The 12,926-nt window shown below is 33.4% G+C and overlaps 1 protein-coding gene across 7 annotated transcripts in view; it reads right to left on the bottom strand.

The window, feature by feature from the left end:
- CCSER2 (coiled-coil serine rich protein 2) overlaps window positions 1–12,926 on the bottom strand; it is a 110,551-nt gene that overhangs the window by 30,570 nt on the left and 67,055 nt on the right. For all 7 annotated transcript variants that reach the window (XM_031956728.1, XM_031956727.1, XM_031956726.1 and 4 more), the window contains 2 exons: window positions 2,379–2,465; window positions 1,091–1,177 (listed from right to left, as the gene is read on the bottom strand). In XM_031956728.1, coding sequence (XP_031812588.1) covers window positions 1,091–1,177; window positions 2,379–2,465 — 174 coding nt within the window. The remainder of the gene's footprint in view (window positions 1–1,090; window positions 1,178–2,378; window positions 2,466–12,926) is intronic.

Below are 12,926 nucleotides of genomic sequence, written 5' to 3'. Positions count from 1 at the left end.
TTTAGAATTCTATTAGCAAGAATAAGTTAACTGAAAATTACCATATAGCACCTTTCTCTTCCTAATGACTATGCCTCCAATGAGCTCCTTTTTCTCCACACTGTTCTGCAGACTCTTTAACATATCTGAAAGTGTATTTTTTTGTACTACTTGCCCCAGCTACAAAAATGGCTAATTAGGGCCCTTTAGAAAAATAAGTATGTTGTTTATATCTGCAACTAAGTTTCTAATAAAACTATTAAACAAAACAGATAAGAGTACTGTGGAGCATACCTCAGAGACATCCCTTTTAAATTAACTTAGATTAATTAACCACTCTTTTGTCAATTAGTCGACATTTCTTCATCTTATTCACAATGATACAAAGATCTTTTATTTTTATTTTTATTAAAGCTTTTTAATTTTCAAAACATATGCATGGATAATTTTTCAGCATTAACCTTTGCAAAACCTTGCATTCCAAATTTCCCCCCTTCCCCCACCTTCTCCCCTAGATGGAAATTAATTCATTATATGTCAAATATAGTATAAATATATATATACATTAAATACAATATATGCTACATATCTATATAATTATCTTGCTGCACAAGAAAAATCAAATCAAAAAGGGAATGAAAATAAAAGGCAAGCAAACAACAACAGAGTGAAAATGCTATACTGTGACCCACATTTAGTCCCCAGTCCTCTCTTTGGATATAAATGGCTCTCTTCATCACAAAAATGATACAAAGATCTTGTCAAATGTTTTACTATGAATCAGGTATGAAACAAAGTGTTCTAATCTGCCTACTAATGTTGACACCTCTAAAGGAAATGAGAATAGTTGGATACAACTGTTCTTGATGAAAAAGTGAGTTACAGTATGAAGAAGCCATCTTCCCCCTTTTGAAAATAGAGACATTTGTTCAAATGATCTCAGGTAACAAAAAAACTTCTGATTTAAAGGTCTTGAAAACAGTGCTATTCAATATAATGGTTCCTAACAGGGTGAAAAATAAAATGAGGTAAAGTAATATTAATAGAGTTTGGAAAATGTGTTGCTTGGTGAATAAGATTTCTTCTCAAACATAGACACAGTCAGACTTACGAGCTGCTGCTCCAACTGCTGGATTTTTTCATCCTTCTTCTTCAATTCTTCTTTAAGGAGTTTTATCTCATTTAACAGATCTTCATTCTAACACAGAAAACAGAAAAAAAGGAAATATGAAATACTTGGGAAGGTGTTTCATGAAGAGACAAGATCTAGGGCCTTCTCTGCAAGGCCAGAATAAGAACATGTCACAGATAGGACTTGAACTCACAATTTATTTCCATAATGATAGCATCCATCCAATGATGCCACAGAAACTAAAATGATCTGTAACAAACTAAAAAAATTCCTTTGCGACTAAGAAATTGATATATTTATGCAATATTCTATAGTATATTTCATTAATAATAAAGGTATATAATTTACTGGAGAAATCAAAACTGAGAACTTGAATTCATCTGTTCCTATCTTTTAAAAAAACCTAATTTATAAATAAATAAATACAATTTTATGAAGATCAAACACTTGAAAACAATAATAAATTTGGGATTTAAGTTTGGTTTCTTTGGTTGGTTTCAGGCATAAGGGAAAACAAACAAACAAACCTAAAAAACTTTTTGGAATTGGCAAGAAAAGTCAAACAAAAACAAAACATTAAAAAAAAAACTTCTGAAGTACAAGAAAGGAAAGCATATCTAGCCAAGAATTAATCTGGGGGGGGGGGATAAATAAAGATATATTTTATATATATATATATATGGCTTAAAAGACTTCAAGCTAAATAAGTCAACAGTGTCATCTGACAGTCACCAAAACTATGGTGGCTTCATAGGAGGCAGAGTATTCCCAGGACTGGGGACACCTGTCTCTTTCTGTCCTCTAACCTGGTCAGAACACAAATGAAGTATTGCATTCCATTCTGGTAACATTTCAGAAAGGATGCTGATAAGTTGGAGAGCATTTAGAACAAAGAAAACAAAATGGGGAAGCTCCCTGAGACATATGAAAGATGCTTGAAAAAGAGATAGTTTTTTGGAGTAGGAGAGGGGTAATTATGCTCTTGACACAGGAAAACAGGTTCAAATTGCTCTGTTTGATGTCAAAGGGCAGAATAAGTTATGAAGAAGCAAAGTTGAATTTGCTGTAAGGAAAAACTTAACAGCCAGAACTACCCAAGAGTTTCATAAGGTAATGGATCTGCCCTCAAAGGTGGTGGTAAAACAAAGACTGGACAGCATATTTCAGGAATTCTTGTTCAGATTAGATTATAAAGTTTTCTCTTTTTTGTGATTTTGTGATTATAATGATAACAATGACAAATTAAAACAAATGGAACTTTTTGTACCTTATAAATCTGATCCCCAACTTCTAATTCTGGTTCTGGACTTGATGGCAATGACAGCTGAATATCTTGTGAGCCATTCCCATCATTCTATACAAGAGAAAAAATAAATAAAAAAAACAAGCACTAGTGAAATTCATAAGCAAACTAAAACTTTTAGTCATATATTTCCCAATTTCTTAAACTGATTTAAGACTCCATATAAGATCTCATAACTGAATGTGAGGTTCATGAAGTTATAATTTGATTATCAGTAAATATTTGAGTCATATACCTATTTTATATATTTATATACCTGGGGTCATGTAAAAAATTTCTTGGGCGAAAAAGGGTCCCAAATAGAAAAAGTTTAAGTAGTCCTGATCTATTTCAAAAGGTTCTCCATCTTTAAAACTGACAATATATGGCAAAAGAGAACAATTTCACCTGCTTTCCCTTCCCAGGCCCTGAAGGAATAAGCAATAAAAATGTTCCCAAATAAGTCAGGAAGGAGAAAGAGGGTCATCTAGAGAACAAGAAGAATTTGTCTTTGAATGATCAAGGATGTGACTATAAAAGTGAAGTTCTCCTCAATGTTTCCAAAAACATACTGACTCCTTTGTGAATGGTAACATCACGGTAATGATTTATATATTTCCTGAGTAGAAAGACAAGTGTACTAACACACAGCCACTGCTCTTAAAACATGGTGTTTCCAACTTTTAACACCTGACACATATCACTATGTTAGCAAAGCAGTGTTATCAACTGACTCAATATTAGTATTATTTACTGTCACAAAGCAGCAAGCTTGCTGCCAGACATTCCAGAGCCCGCTGACATGGAGACAAGGTTCCTGAGGCAATAGGGCCCAATAAAAGATTGAAGGAAGTCAAAGGGGGAGGGCCAGAGCATGCATAGGGCTCTTTTTCTTAAGGAACAAGAATGGCCCTACATCTTGAATATGAAAAATACCAAAAGTTTGGTAGGGAAAGTAAGGATTTTCTTCACTACTGGCACAATCTTATTTTGCCTAGGACTAATCCCATTACATAGTGTCTAATGAGTGAGTTTATCTGTAATATTTTATACTTCCTTTATTCTTCTTATAGTTTAGCTCATTGCTGAAATAAAAACATAATGTAAATAATATAAATATATAACAGTTAATATAACACAACATATAAATTATGTAATATAAACAAAACTACAAATGAATGCAACTTCAATGGCATTGAAAGCATTTAATAAGAATTAGAACTTGAGAAACTTTGATCTGAATTCAAAGTGCAATTTTATTTACTGAGTTAAGACTAGGGAAAAGGTATAAGCTTATGTCATTTTCATTTTCAAATAATTCTACATCTATGAAAAGAAAAAATTATTACTTTATTAATTTTTAAGAAAAATTTGGAAAACTTAATTACTTTAAAATTTTATAACTGATCAGTAGTAAGGGGCACCTAACTTATGAAAAGGATTCCAGAACCATAGGTCACAAAACTTACAAAAAGTTTTGAGGGACACGTCCAATTTAACCTGTTGTTCTCATCGCAGAAGAAACAGACCCAGAAAGGCCCTCAAGTTGTGACCTCAAGGTCACATGGACAGGAAATCGCAGGGTAAAGGGTTATAACCAAAGTTTCAGATGCAAAGCCCCAAGATTCTTCCCACTATGAAGTGTTCCACTCTACTTTACTACAGGTTTTTAAATTAATTGACTCCTGTCAATCGATGTGTGAAGATCTTTGAATGGGAAATAATGGCTCCTACTTATTTCCTTAAAAATGGCCACTGGTTTATAAGCTAATCTTCCATATATAACAAACGGTAGCTACTCTATTAGGACAGGCATATTTACAATGTACAGAATTTTAAAAAATTATCATTTATTAAAAAAAAGAATAAGAAAAAAAAAAGGAATACAAAACAAAAGAGAATATTACCCATGTGCCCAGCAGAACATCAGGGAGGATTCAAAATATCTAACAATGAATTAGCAATTCAAGAAAAGTGTTTGTGTGTATATATAGATGTAGATCTATATATACATATATACACACACATATATATGTAGAAGAAATTATATTCATGAATATTCATGAATATTAATTTTTTCTTTACTTCCTTGCAAATTGTTCTTTTGTTCTCTGCTATGCACCTTTTTTACTTTATTCTTTTTTTCCCTCCTTGCATCCCCCCCCACTTCTCCCCAGAGGCTATAGTAAAGTAAGGATATATTTATGTATGTGTGTGTGTGTGTGTGTGTGTATAAAAATATGTGTGTGTATATATAGATATATATATACCCACTCATAAACACACACACACAAACACAAACACAAAACACATCTTTCCTATCTCTGCTAACTCTTCGCTTTAATTCTGCTCCTTAAACTTGCTATCCCCCCATTCATGGATCCCCTTCCTTGTCTTCCTTCCACACCCTTTGCTTCCCTGTCCTCCCATCCCTTCCCCCTTATTTCTTTATAGATTTTGGAGGATGCTATAACCTTCACGATATATATGTAGTGTTGTCTATTTAACCTATTCCTGATATGAGTAGGTTTTCAGAACTACAAGCCCTCTTCCTCCCTCTAATGCTTTTGTCTATTCTTCCTCTGTACCTCATTTGTATAACATAATTAGTATTTTTACCTCAACTCTGCCCCAATCTTTTTTTTTAAGCTGCCCCATTGCTGATGACAATCTTAAATGATATACATTTCCATGTTAAAAAAAACAATTTATTCAAGCTGAATTCCTTGAAATTGATTTGACTCTAATATGTTAATTTCTTATTATGTTCTATTGTTTGGCTGACAGAAAGTTCTGAAAATCTGCAAGTTCATTGAATATCCATTTTTTTCTCATTCAATATTATAGATAATTTTGTCAGATGTGATATTTTTGGCTACAGACCTAGTTCTTTTAATTGCCAGTAGATATATTTTCAGGGCCTACAGTCTTTTATTGTGGCTGCTGCCAAGTCCTGTATAATCCTAATTGTAGTTCCACTGTATTTAAATTGTTTTTTTTCCTTGTTTCTTTTTTTTTTTTTTTTAATTTAATAGCCTTTTATTTACAGGATATATGCATGGGTAACTTTACAGCATTAACAATTGCCAAACCTCTTGTTCCAATTTTTTACCTCTTACTCCCCCAACCCCTCCCCTAGATGGCAGGATGATCAGTAGATATTAAATATATTAAAATATAAATTAGATACACAATAAGTATACATGACCAAAACGTAATTTTGCTGTACAAAAAGAATAGACTCTGAAATATTGTACAATTAGCTTGTGAAGGAAATCTTTTTCCTTGTTTCTTGCAAAAATTTCTCTTTGATCTGGGGTTTTTGAAATTTGGCAATAACATTTCTATATGTTTTCCACAAAGGCTCTCTTTGAGATAGTGATCGGTAGATTTCTTCCTATTTCTACTTTCTCCTCATGTTCTAACACTCCAGGACAATTTTCTTGGATTATTTCTTGCATTATTGTGTCAAGGAGCTTTTTTTAGTCACACCTTTCAGATAGTCCAATTATTCTTAATTTTCTCTTCTTGACTTGTTCTCCAGATCTGTTGTTCTTCTTATAAGATATTTCACTTTCTGTTCTATTTTTTCATTCTTTATAATTTGTTTTGTTATTTCTTGGTCTCTTATAGCTTCATGGGCTTCCCCTTGCCCAATTCTAATTTTCAAAGAGTTATTTTCATCTTTGAGGCTCTGTATGTCCTTTTCTAGTTGGTTAATTTTTTTCCCATAATCCTGTTTTTCTTGGATGGTTTATTTAATTTTTAGTTTTTCCTCAATGTCTCTCATTTGATTTTAACATTTTTTTTCCTTCTATAAATTCTCTCTGGGCAGAGAACCAATTCATATTACAAAACTTTTTTTTTTACTTCAATGTCCTCCTCTGAAGATTAACCCTGATCTTTCCTGTTCCACCATAGTAAATTTCTAATGATTGGATTCCTCCTTCTTTGCCAGTTCATTTTTTTAATAAGAGGTATATATTACTGTAAGGTTCTCTAATGAGGCTGTATTGGAGTGGTGCCCCTAGCTTCATTTCAGCTTTCTCCTCTGACCTGAACCTCAAACCAAGAGCTTCCCACTTCTGCAAATGGCCCTGCAGCCAGCAGCCCCACTGCCCCACTGCCTCTGCACTCCTAGTATGCTGGTTTCTTCTTGCCTAGGTCCAAGTCTGTGCAGCACAGCTGGGCCTGGCATTCCCAATCAGCAGAGGTTCCCTCAATCTGCTCAGACTCAGACCCCACAGTTGGTGAGAGAGTAAGGTTTCTGTGGTTCCCAGCTGAGGCTCGAGCCACATCCAATTAGCCCCAGGAATCCCTACTAGGTGCTAGCCTGGAGGTGTTTGTACTTTATAGGGGTTAACTCCCAGCCTAGGGGCCTCAGATCAAGGGCTGTTCTAGGAAGACCCAGTTTTGCCCCAAGTCTTCTCGATTTGTCACCTGTCAATGTTTACCTGGAGGCAACAATGTTCTGTTTGTGGGGGAAATCTGGAGAGCTTGAAATTTACTGACCTACTCTTTCATCTTCCCAGAATCTTCCTCACAACGTGCAGAAATTTAATCATAATCATAGGATTTAGACTTCGAAAGGGTTTTAGAGATCATCAAGGCTTTGAAACCCATCTGCCCTGATCAAGTACTCTTTCTACAATCCCTCACAGGACTATAATAAAAAGGAATAAGCATTTATGTCTGTGATAGGCACTGTGCTACGTGCTTTTAGCAAATATTCTTTCATTTGATGCTTACAATCACCCTATGAGGTAGATGCTATTATGATCCTAATTTTACAGATGAAGAAATTGAGGCTAATAGCAACTGAATGACTTGTTCAGCTATTAAGTCGGGGCAAATTTGAACTCATGTTTTTTGTTTTTTCCAGGCTCTATATCCTATACTATGGCATCACCTCTGTCTCATTCATGCTGACATTGCAAAGTGGTATTAGAAGCATTTGAACAAATAAAAAAAAAAAAGCTTAAGGCATTATAAAAATGAGAATTATGTTTGCTGTACAAGAATGGAAAAAACATGAAGAAAATCTGAAAATGTGCGTAGTTAGTTTTTGGCAATTGGGGCTAAGTTACTTGCCCAGGGTCACACAGCTAGGAAGCAGTAAGTGTCTGAGGCCACATTTGAATTCAGGTCCTCCTGACTTCAGGGCTGGTGCTCTATCCACTGCTGCTAACTACCTAGCTGCTCTGCCTAGCTAATTCTTAAAGGAAGCTGAAAATGTCGCAATGAACTATGAATATGAAAACATCAAATAACCGTATCACATTTTTGACCTGTTATATTTATCATCAGAAATGTCGCTTATAATGTTATATATTACACATTATAAAAAGGAAAAATTTATCTTTTGATGTTGGAAAATAAACTTAAAATTTTTTTTCCACAAACTGAATGTTACATTCTCTAAATGTCCAACTATTTTTGATACCCTTTAACCATTTTTGATAGAAATCTTTCTAAAATATACACTTATTACCTGATTTGCTGAGCACAATTTAATCTTTCCCTAAGAAATAAATAAACATACTTCAAAAGAGTGATATTTTGGATCCAATTAAAGCTGCCTGGTGAAACTGTCCCAGTCTTCTAACTGAATTATTACATCCCCATTTTTTATTTTTGTCCATGTAGGCTGCTCCTACCCTCTTTTCCTGGTCAAATTGAATAATCTTCTTTCAGAAAGATTGCCTCAAGCAATCCTAAAGTTAACTTCTAATTTGCCATCTCTTGGGCTCTGATTAAGGACTTTCCCTATTTAAAAAAAAAAAAAAAAGTGCCAGAATTCTTTGACCTATTTCAGGAAGCAAAGGTCCTTTTTATTACTTGATCCAAATTTTGAACAAGTTAAGGGACTGGATAACTGACTTTTGGAACTAGTCTGCAGCTATTATTTTCTGGCCCCAATTTCTAGCCAAGTTTTCTTTGTAGGTATTGGGGTTCTTTGGGTTTGAAGAATCCAATGGAATTTCTATTCTTCAAAATGTCTTAAGTGCCACAGTAAATATTACTTGATTAGGTCACATCAAGGCAAGACCTGGAAAAACTGTACATACCACTGCAATGGTACACATTCTTAGGCTCTCCTAAAGAGAAACTGATTTTACACCCCAAGTGATTCCTAAGAAATATTGCGAGAGCAGCAGCTACCTTTCTGCAATTTGACAAATAATGTGATGGTCCCATCCTGTCCACAATGAGGGCACCACATTCCAGGCACTACAGTGGCAATCACACAGAAGAGGCTTTTATTCTGGCACTAAATCCAAACAGTCAAGTTTTCATCTGTGGAATTCAGAACTGAGTCAACTAGAATTTCACAATCACTATAGTTGTTTCTTAAGAATGGCCCTTGAATTTATTCATGACTTAAATTTATCATTGAAAGAGGACATGAAGCAATGTGAAACCCACACACAGAATGTTAATATCATTCCAGTGGTCTTAGAAATATCTGTATGGGCAGATGTACATCCCCATAGTATTTAAGAGATAAACTATTGGTTTACTTTTAATCTAACATTAGGAGGATATTTTAATTTGTTTAATAAACTTCAAATATCCTCATGATTTTGATTTTAAAAACTATATAGTAATTATTTCATGATTTTGATTTTGAAAACTGAATAGCAGTTAAAATTATTTTTCTTGGGTGTTATATAATTATTTTAATATATTATTACACATTATCAATATTAAAAATTTATTATATTTATAATTTTAACTGCTATTCAGTTTTCAAAATCAAGAAACCACTTTCAATTACTCAATGTGACAATTTTAAAAGGGATACTTGGGCACTGTCGTCCTTTTCTAATATTCCTCCCTCTAGTTCCCTGTCTCCATTCAGAGAAAGAAATGCAAAATATTGTAATATAAGCATAATGCCAACAGTGACAACAATGACAGCAGCATTTACATGGTGTTTTAAGGTTTCCAAGAGGACTTTAGACACAGGCTACCTCATTTGATCCTTACAACAACAAACCTGAGGTGGGTTTTATTATGTATCTTGCCCAGGACCACACACAGCTAGTGAGTATCAAAGGCAGGCCTTTCTGATTTCTAGTCTTACACTATCCAATATGCTAATCTCTATCTGCCCCCAAACCAAAAAACCTCTCTCTGCCTCTTGGCAAGATTTTTGATCGAAACTAAAGGCAGGATCCTAGCAGAATCTGATCTCAAATGATACTACAAAACTGGAATCATCAAAATAATTTTGTTTTGTTAGATTAATTAACAAATTAACAAATTTGTTAGGTTGATCAGTAGGACAGATCAGGTACACAACAAACTGAGGCAAAGAGGCATTTTAATGATTTTTTTTTTAATTCAAGATTCCAGATATTAGGACAAGAACTATTAAAAAAAATTGTTGCGAAAACTTTGTGTTTATATATTAAGTCATCTAAGCAAAACCTATGTACAGACCAACATCTTACACTAGGTATCAAAATAAGCTCAACATTGGAACATGATTTAGATATAAAGGATAAGATGTTAAGTATATAAGAAGAGAATGAAATAAGTTATCTGTCAGATCTATGGATACAAGAAGAGTTCATGACCAAAGAAAAGACAGAGAATTCCATAAGAAGTAAAATGGACACTTTGATTACATAAAGTTAAAAAGTACACTTCATACCAATCAGATTAAGTTGGCAAAAAAAGAAAATTGCATTGTTAATGAAGATGTGTACTGGCCCAACTCCTATTAAGTCTATACCACAAAGAGATCAAAGAAAAGGAAAAGAACTCATATGCACAAGAACATCTATAATAGCTCTTTCTGTAGCAGCAACTGGTGAATAGCTGAACAAATTATAGTGTATGAATGGGATAAAATATACCGTGTTGTAAGAAATGATGAAAAGAATAGTTTTGGAAAAGCCTGAAAAACTGCATGAAATGATATTAGGCTGAAGTGGGAAAACAAAGAGAATAATTCAAACAAAAGCAATGATATTGTCAAGATGATAAACTTTGAAAGACTTGGGATATATCTAATCAATACAATTACCAGCCAGGATTCCAAAGGACTTGTGATGAAACATGTTAATTATCTCCAAATGGAGAGATGATGGACTCAGAAGTTCAAATTGAAGAATATTTTCATTTCTTTCTTTTTTCTGTTGTTTTCGGGAGGGGAAGAACCTGGCTAATGAGGAAAATTGTTTTGAATGATGACGCATATTTGCAATGTGTTTTGTTTTCTTTACTTTTTCAATAGGTAGAGGAGGAAGGAAGGGAGGGAGAAAATTGGAATTGAATATAAAATTGAACTTTTTGAAAATGACAAAAAAGAAACTTTAAGGCAGTATTTTTAGCATCTAAGATTGAATTCAATTTTCTGAAGATAAGTTGAGTATCACAATAATGAGGAAGCCTTGGGTCCAGATCTCCCTCAGACACATACTTTGACCCTACGCAAGACACTTAACCTATCTCAGTACTGGGGAACCCAACAAGACTATAAAAATGTACAAGTTTTGTGGATCTCCATTAATGAAGGGAGTCTTCCCAAACTGAGAACCTAATACCAATGAAACATCATTGGTCAGAACACATTTGGAATTAAAATCTAGTTAGGGAAAGAAGAGAGTCAGAATTCTCAAGAAAGAGCATCAATCTTGGAAGTCAGAAAATTAATATGGGTTCTTTACCTAAACTAGTTTGTAATCTTGGACAAATCACTTAAGCTCTCTATATCTCAGGTCTTAAATTTGCAAAATGCATATAAAGATATTAGCCTATGAAATTTGTAGGGATGTTAGGAACCTAAAATGAAACTGTATAGGAAAAAATTGTAAAAAACATAAAAACTTCACAAAAGTTTTACAATACTTTACAAAGTACTCCATAACTTTAGAATGTGTCACAAATCAACAAAGAGCAATGGTCCTTTTGATATGGTTTTTGAGATGATGATGTTCCTCAAATTTAAATTCCTTAAATATAGTCTTTTTTTCCTAATGTGCCTTGTATCTAATATCTATTCAATAAATGTTGATTGTACTGAATTTTTATGTATGCCATTATTAAGAAGTTTGTATTGCAAGAATATCTATAATATAAAATTTCCTTTTTGTAATTACATATTCCTGTTATAGTATGACTGGGGTGAGGGGCACTAAAATTCTACCATTTTCAAAAATAGTAAATCAACTGAAACAAAACATTTTAATATTAAATTCATCAGTTAGCTCTTTTTAATAATGTGGTGATTCAATGAAATCCCAATAGACTTGTGATGGAAAATGTTATCTGTATCCAGAAAAAGAATTATGGAGACTAAATGTGGACCAAAGCATAGTATTATTTTCATCTTTTTTATGTTGTTTGCTTGAGTTTTTTTCCCCCTTCCTTGTGGTTTTTACCCTTTTGATCTGATTTTTCTTACACAACACTCAAATATGGAAATATGCTTAAAAGAACTGCATATATTTAACCTATATCAGACTGCTTGCTAGGTTGGAAAAAAGGTGAAAGCAGGAGAAAAACTTAGAACACAACATCTTACAAAAATGGATACTGAAAACTATCTTTACAGGTATTTGAAAAAAAAATGAAATAGTAGTATTAAAAAGAAAAAAGAGTTCAAGTAACCTAAAAAAGTCAAATCGACAATCATTTATTATAATAAATAATAAACTGTTATTAATATTAATAATAATATAAATTCATCTCTGGCACAATTCCAGTAAAGTTTCACAGTTATTCTCCCCCCACTTGCCTTAGTCAACTTTTTAATATTGAGTATTTCCTAAGATATTTGCCATTATGTATATTCTGCAAGATAAGAATAGGCAGTCTTAGGAAACTGTCTCTAACTTCAATGGATTTCTGAAAATAAAATGATGAATAAAAAGAGTATTTTTCATGGAAAACTTCAAAAATAACCATCTCAGAAGGCTTGGAATGGTCATGCTTCATAAGACAGAAAAATCAACACATGTAAATATGAAGTACAAAGTTCATTCCAGAGGTTGCCAGTAACCTTGAGTTCACCACTAATATCACTTAACTATACTTTGTCACTTAGTTCTAAACATCTTAGAGGCTAGGCTTCCCTGTTGTTTCAGCAGGATTTCTGGGCTCAATCAACAATTTGCATTGACTGAATGATTCACTGATCCTATTCACTGTCCCATTTTAGAAGGATTTTCCTGTTAGCAAGGCAACCAGTTGCCCAAACCTTTGATGATCTCAAAATTTTAGGGAAATGAATAGTAGTTTTTCCCTGAATAAAAAGGGTCCATATGTCCCTAATCTATGCTGTCCGGGAAACCGTGCTTTTTCAAAAGATTAACATTACAAATATCTTGAGATTTATATCCATGTTAACTCCCACCCTTTTCAAACATAGTATTATGAACGATTCTAGTTCACATACTTTAGAACTTTTCATACTTTATTAAACTGTGGGAAAAGTTCATAACAAATACCATCTTACCCAACTTGTTCGTGTAAGCTGCAAACACTGGTATCTTCCTACATGTTCCAAGACACTTGAAATAG

This window comes from Sarcophilus harrisii, chromosome 2 (genome assembly GCF_902635505.1).
Source record: "Sarcophilus harrisii chromosome 2, mSarHar1.11, whole genome shotgun sequence".
In the NCBI taxonomy this organism is placed as follows: Eukaryota; Metazoa; Chordata; class Mammalia; order Dasyuromorphia; family Dasyuridae; genus Sarcophilus; species Sarcophilus harrisii.
The sequence above is the reverse complement of the archived record's forward strand: the minus strand, read 5'-3'. Positions and strand labels throughout refer to the sequence as shown.